This window comes from Akebia trifoliata, chromosome 8 (assembly GCF_017979445.1).
Source record: "Akebia trifoliata isolate Shusen 1 chromosome 8, ASM1797944v1, whole genome shotgun sequence".
NCBI classification, from domain to species: Eukaryota; Viridiplantae; Streptophyta; class Magnoliopsida; order Ranunculales; family Lardizabalaceae; genus Akebia; species Akebia trifoliata.
This window is the reverse complement of record NC_141382.1, coordinates 24,943,996-24,951,826: the sequence shown is the minus strand read 5'-3', so window position 1 is coordinate 24,951,826 and position 7,831 is coordinate 24,943,996. Positions and strand designations below refer to the sequence as shown.

Sequence of the window (7,831 nt, the reverse complement as noted above, 5' to 3'; positions counted from 1 at the left end):
TTCTCCTTAATTTCGAATGGGTTGATGATCTTCAAAGTAGTTATGACGATCAAATCAATCAATATTAGAATCGTCATTATTAGGTCACCGCCACATTCCAAAAGAGAACATGAACCACCCAAAAAAAACAAAAAAAAAAAAAGAAATTGGATTATACAATACTATGACTAAATTGCATGTTGTCCTTATATAATGTAAATTTGAACTGAATGAAATATGACTCTATTTAAACCCAATTCAATTGTCTTTTTGATTGAATATTGGGTCTAAGTGAACATTTCCAATAAAAATAAAATAAAAACTGGGACCCAATATTTGATCCAATAACGCAATCATTTTGGGCTGAAGTGTTAATATCTAATAAGGTATGGATTATGCCAGTAACCAATCAGTTGATACTATCGATGTTGTATCTTAAAACTCTGACCATTCAATTAATTAAGGAATGTCCTTTTGATTCAACAAGACAATTTTAAGTTGAATAAGAAATTGTATATTAATAAATATGCTTGATTCAATGAGTCAATTAACACAAGACAATAAAATAATAATAATAATTTTAAGATATTCAACATATTTGATTAATTAATTAATTTGTCTGATCCAGTTTTGAAACATTGGTTGTTACACAATGGCATTTTCGTATAATTTTCTTGAACAAGGGTTAATCTTTAGCAACTCTCTGTTTGAGAAAGTATCAACATGAACGCGTATTGTACGAATTCAAAGCCTTCGTTTTTGAAAGTCAAAAAACTTAAAAAAACTAGTCTTTCTCCAACTCCTATTTATACATCTTCCACCCTCTCTCAACCTTAATCCCTTATCTTCAATTCCCGAAGCTATCAAGAGCTCTGAAACTCAATTCCAAAGGTTTCAAAAGCTCTTATACTTCAATTTTTTCTTTGAGAATTATAGGCCAAACCATGAAAGCAGTTACACCCACCATACATCAACATCTGGCCCTAAAATCTAGGCCTAATTCCGTCATGATAAACCAAAGTGGCTTTAGGATCCTTGCCAATCAAAAGGTGGCTGTTGTCGAGCCTCATCATCATCAAAAACAAAATCGGGCCATTCAACTTGCTGAATCACTCTCAAATCTCGTTCATCTCCATATTGATACACCCTCACCACCACTGATGCATCCTCAATACATGGATTGGAATTCACTACACGGGGCCAAACAGGCCACTCCCATCGCATCTCCCAAAGAAGAAATCTCCACAAAATGGCGCGAAATCCATGGATCAACCGATTATGAAAATGTCTTAGATCCCCTTCACCCTTGGCTTCGACGAGAAATTATTAAGTACGGTGAGTTCGCTCAAGCTACGTATGATGCATTCGACTTCGATTCCTTCTCCGAGTATTGTGGGAGTTGTAGGTACAACCGTCACAAGCTTTTTGATAAACTAGGCCTTACTAAGAATGGGTACAAGGCCAGCAAGTACATATATGCTATGTCCCACATAGACGTCCCTCGGTGGCTCGAGAGATCCCACCTTGTTGAATCTTGGAGCACAGACTCCAATTGGATGGGGTATGTGGCAGTTAGTGATGATGATGAATCACGAAGAATTGGACGAAGGGATATCGTCGTGGCATGGCGTGGAACGGTCGCACCAACAGAGTGGTTTGAGGATTTACAAAGGAAATTAGAGCCTATTGGGGTCGGAGATGGGGAGGTTAAGGTTGAGCATGGATTCCTTCACATTTACAAATCTAAGAGTGAGTTCACTAGATATAACAAATCTAGTGCATCAGAGCAAGTGATGGGAGAGGTCAAAAGGTTAGTTAACCTGTATCGACAAAAAGGTGAAGAAGTGAGCCTCACCATCACTGGCCATAGCCTAGGTGGTGCCTTAGCTCTTCTCAATGCTTATGAAGCTGCCATCACCATACCCGATCTTCCTATCAATGTCATCTCCTTTGGTGGACCCAGAGTTGGGAACATTGCTTTCAGAGACAAACTTCACAATATGGGAGTAAAAACGTTACGGGTGGTTGTTAAGCAAGATATTGTGCCTAAGATGCCCGGGATCATGCTCAATGAGGGTCTTCAAAAATTCGAAGAGATCACTGGCACACTAGACTGGGTTTACACACATGTTGGGGTTGAATTGAAACTCGATGTGCAAGTATCTCCCTTTCTCAAGCATGGATTTGATTTGCTAGGGTTCCATAGCCTAGAGACTTACCTCCATCTAGTGGACGGCTTCACCAGTGGAAAGTCGTCATTTCGGGCAGAGGGTTGTAGGGATGTGGCACTAGTGAACAAGGCATGTGGGATGCTGGTAGATGAACTAAGGATACCAGCTTGTTGGTACCAATTGGAAAATAAAGGACTTGAACGTAACTCACATGGTAGATGGGTTAAGCCCACTAGAGAGGTTGAAGACATACCCTCGCCTCACAATGAAAGAGTAATCCCATGTTTTGGTTGAGATGATATTAATTATAGAAATTGTACACAATTTGAATCAAATTAAGGGTTTAATCTTAGGAGAAAAAATTGTCTAAACTCTAAGATAGTAACTCCCATTAGCTATTTATTTTTATTGAAGAAAATTTAATTAATTGTAATCTATATTGAATGTGGATCCAAACGAAATCAAAAGCTTTTTATTATTGGATCTGTTTTGGACTCTTATTGGATATCATTTCTCATGATTCATGCAATTCGAAATCCTTATTAGATGGAAGTTACTAGTAAGCATACATCATTACACCTAGTTAAGTTAGCTTTACTGTCCAAACGTGTCTCCGGGCTCCCAAAATAAGTAATATTTTCTACAGATTTTCCAACCCATAATCTGCTATGTGGCCACCATTGAGGTTGGCTCCTTGCTTATATATGTGAAAATGCATGTTAAGAATCCGTACCTCGTAGTGTGGAAGCCAAAAGTCTCTTCCATATGCATACAAAAGTAATATAGATAGAGTAATAGATTGAAGAGTCGTGATGAATGCACGCGGTAAATCATATGCGGTTGAAGTTGCAATAAGGGCACAAAACCATACGTCTATTTCTTTGGGATACACAAAGAAAAAGATTTGTGATTTTGTACCCTTGCCACATCAACCACGTATGATTTACCATACATTCATCATTACTTTAGATTGAAACATGAGTTGTGATAACTTGACTCTCCCACGTGACGTACTCAAAATACTTTCTTGATGTAGCATGTGCTAGAACCATAGATTTTATGCATCGGGATGCACATCTGTACATCCTCATAAATATGTTCAGTTATGTATCCCAAGGAAAAAAGATCTATCGTTCTAACACATGCCACATCAAAAGAGTATTTTGACTAGGCCACGTGCGAGAGTCAAAAATCATTATTCATTGAACATTACCACGCACCCTGTCACATTGCAATACGTCAGCCTAATGTGTACAAGCCAGTAAAAATTACTCTTTATCTTTCTACGTATAGGCATATAAATGTGGTGTTGAGACTGGGCTTTTCGACCAACACTAGTTACCCGTGTGGAGTAGCTATGGATGCGAGAGTGGGGTACCAAGCTCAAAAGTATCATAACATACTCTTCACCGTCACCTCGCCTTCTCCATAGCTTAGACCACTTCGCCTCTCTCTCTCTCTCTCTCTCTCTATATATATATAATATATATATATATATATATATATATATATATGGTCCCATTCACCACCCTACGCTTTACCAAATGTGTTTTGTCCTACATAGGTTAGAAGTTTTGGAATTGGCTGATTTTTGGTGAGGATGATCTCTATGGTGAGGAGATCATTCTCACAAAAAATTAGCCCATTCCACCCCATAAAAAATGGTTTACAAAAAATGGACCATCCACGATTTTTCAACTTGTAAACATGGGGCTAGAAATTTCGGAATGGGCTGATTTTTGGTGTGGAGGATCTTCTAATCGTAAAGATCATCCTCACCAAAAATCAGCCCATTCCAAAACTTCTAACCCATATAGGACAAAACATGTTGGGTAAAGCGTAGGGTAAAGTGTAAGGTGTTGAACATTTCCCTATATATATATACCGTTTGGCACCCACGTGTTTTGTCCTACATGGGTTAGAAGTTTTGGAATAGACTGATTTTTGGTGAGGATGATCTCTACGGTGAGGAGATCATCTTCACAAAAAATCAGCCCATTCCAAAACTTCTAACCCCATCAAAAATGATTTACAAAAAATGGACGTTCCATGATTTTTCAACTTATAAACATGGGACTAGAAATTTCGGAATGGGCTGATTTTTGGTGAGGTGGATCTTCTAACCGTAGAGATCATCCTCACCAAAAATCAGCCCATTCCAAAACTTCTAACCCATGTAGGACAAAACACGTAGGGTAAAGCGTAGGTCCATATATATGTATGAATCGCGTTCCGTGTACACATAAGGCAACTCATAAAGTAACAAATCAATATAGCTGTCAAATTATAAGATGATCCAATGGTTCATGTTATAAAGAAGAGAAATTAAAGCACGTGGTTCTAATAAAACACTTATAATTTTAACTATTTGTAACTACCTCCCTACACCCATTTCATCTTCGTCATTGTTGTTCTTCACTGTGAATGTTTCATTGAAGAGAAAGAGAAGAGAGAGAAAACAATGGATCATTATTTATCCTCTCTTTCTAAAATGTCTTCTTTCTTTTTCGTATCTTTCCTTCTCTTGCTAACCTGGCGGCAACTTGATCTTAAAGCTAAAGAATTTGTATTGGTAAAGATAGGAAGAGATGAAACCAAACCTTGAAATGGTTAATGATAACAATAACGATATCGATGAAGTAGCCGGATCCTTTAACGTTACGACGATTTTGTTCGACAAAGGATAATCTCCTTTCTTTGGTGATGATAATCTCGTCTATTCATCTAATAGAAAAAGCGATTTGTTGCTTTGTTGCTTTATGAGTTGCCTTATGTGTACATAAAACGTGACCCTATATATATATACAAGGAGCGGTTCAGCGGCTCTAAATTCTAACAAGTTTGTTGCCAAGTTTTTTGGTTCGTAGGATCTCAACGCATCCGATGGTGTAGAAGACGTCTTCCACTTTAAAATAAAAACGTAACCTTATTACATAACGCCCCTGTAAAAGTTTTGTATTCTTTTACAAATCCCTCACAAAACTAAATCAAGTTAGAGAAGCTCTCTTTTTCTCTAAACCTATTCAATCGAAAATCTCTCTCTCTCTCTCTAAACCAAGTTACAGAAACTATCTCCTGAATGACCCGACGCCATCGTTGTCTTCACACACTCTCGCCATCGCCGTCTCTCTTTCTCAAGTTACAGGCCTTTGAACAAATTGGAGCCATCGCCATCTTTCTCTTTCAACCCTCATCTTCTTCACACACTCTCAGGTTCATTTTTTCCTCTTTTTTCAATTTACTTCAATTCCTGTAAAGCCATAAAAGTTTGAAAATAAAATCCAAATTTTTTTAGGAACTATACAAAATATGTTTTTGGGTTTCTTCCCAACAACCCATTAGCTTCAACCTCCCTAAAACCCTATTTTTTTCTAGAGTTTTGAAGGTTGGAGAAGGTAGAATCTTCAGGCTGAGAGTGGTGGTGGTGTTAATTGGTCCCTCATTATGATCAATTTTCCAAAATTAAAATAACTTTTTTTTTTTAAAAAAAACCAATTTTTTTGTGACAATTGTTCAAACTGACCTTTACAATCTTCAAGGGTTCAATTTGGTGGAAGAAAGTGTAAGCTACTTGACGGCTTGAAATAAACATTCCATGATTAACTTGGAGTTCAAACACTGGGGTACTGACCACGTTCGCATCTTCGGAGATGATTTCATTTTGATCATCATTGATGAATCTGAGTGAGAAATCATTGGCTTCAGTATCACTTAAAATTGGTTCGTTTTTTCTTCCTTTTTCAATTTGAGGAAAATAACTGATGGAGGAAAATGCTTGGGTTTTTTTTTTTAAATATTTTTTATTGTAGTTGTTAATTGAACTTTTTCAATGTTGATGGCGACGATTGAAAATTGACTGAAAGAGGAAAATATATTGGTTTTGAGCTTTAAATTGGAGAAATAGTAAGAATTGATTATGGATTTTTAAGGTTTAAAAAAAGTTTGAACCCTTATGTTAAGTTGATAGCCTCACCACTCTATTTTCTCTTTGTTATTTCTTGATGATGGTTTACTGTTAATTTTCTTTTATTAGGGCTTTTTCATGGATTTCTTTTTTGTGAATTCATATTTAAACTCTCTTTAGGACTTTTTCAAAGATTGTAATTAAAATCATTGAAGAATGAACATTTTCGTAAAATATTGAAATTCTAGTGGTATATTGATTGTTGTTACCTTTTTTATTGGTTCATAGATTTTTTTTCATTAAAAACGTATGTCCCAACAACTTATATCACTTGTACATCTAAATACCATCATCTCTGATCTGCTAACTCTTTGGACATGTTAATGTTATATATTGACAACACAGCATTTGCTCTGTAAAACATGGGTGGTCGTATTGTTGTCTTGTAATTTCTTTTCCTTTTGTTTTATCAGAACATGTCACAACACTCTAGGAAAGCTAGAGTTTATTTATTAAACACTAATCATCAACATAGTATCCCTACTATGGATGCTAATTGTTCTGAAGTGGTTAAGGGTATCTTTGTCTCATTTAGTGCTTTGAAAATTGCTTTCCTATGAGTAGATGAAGCCATAAGGAGTCTCCATACCGAGATATTTGCTTGAGCTCCATTCAATGCTAACCATCTAGGGTCCTCAACAATTTCTCCATATTTATGAATGACTGAATATAAATGATGCGATTGAAGTCATTTGAATGATCAAAGATACCAATACATTATTTCATCTGCAGTAGGTGTAACTACTATTTCAATTATAACTAGTGTGAAATTGTTGTATCAAATTGTATACAACAATTGAAATTGTTTGAACTAGTGTTATAATGTTGAGATAATAATTTGATCCAAACCTTTGTAATCTTTTGCAAGTGTGTTTTAATCTTTAATTGGGGTGTGATAAAGAATTTAAGAAATTGGAGTGTAATAAGTTAAAGTTGGGGTGCCAACAACAACATTGCGGTACAGGTTGCACTCGTGAAGTGGGGGAGAAATCCACCAACCTATGTGTTCTACTTAAGATACCTTCCAGTCTTCCACCAAAATGCAACCTGAATGCAAAATCATAAAAATCCAATCTAATTCATCATTTGGAGTTGGAAATACTGTGATGGGGTTTATATTCAACTTAAGAGGTTTTTTGTTGAAATCTTCTAATATTAGGTTCTCAAGGCAGCCACCTCTTCTCTAATGTGTTCTTACATCATTGTATATGTGTCAACAAATATTGACCTCAATTTGTTACAGGTCAAACTCAATTGCTTTTATTAGCCTGGCAAATCCATTTCTTTCTTCTTTTTTTTCTTTATTCAATTTTGTAAAATTGCAAACCCGCTCTCATATTTATCGGTTATTGTTGTTTGTTTCTCACATACAGGTTGCAAAAGAAGTAGGAATAGGAACATAATATGAACTCAAAAAGAGGGTAGAAGCCGTGAGCAATGTTCGAAGACTCACTAAGCTTGACATGAAGCTCAATGACGCACTCTCAGATATTCAAGTTGCAACTCCACACTTGGAATCCAATGTTCATCAATCTTATCAATTGGAAGAATGAGTGCTCTTAATTATTTCTTACATTCTTGCCTTCCACAAGCTATTGCGATACTTTGTAATAATTGACTGGAACAAGTGTTGTAGCTTATTACAATTTATATACCTTTCTAACATCTCTTGCTGTTACAAGGGTTGGCATATTTTTTTCCCAAAATGTTTCCCATT

General features: G+C 36.1%; 1 protein-coding gene across 1 annotated transcript; it reads left to right on the top strand.

Moving 5' to 3' along the window:
* Window positions 1–829: 829 nt before the first annotated feature.
* DLAH (alpha/beta-Hydrolases superfamily protein) lies at window positions 830–2,628 on the top strand. The gene has a single exon (XM_086452413.1). The coding sequence runs from the start codon at window positions 924–926 to the stop codon at window positions 2,442–2,444; it is 1,521 nt and encodes a 506-aa protein (XP_086308539.1). The 5' UTR covers window positions 830–923; the 3' UTR covers window positions 2,445–2,628.
* The last annotated feature ends 5,203 nt before the right edge of the window (window positions 2,629–7,831 follow it).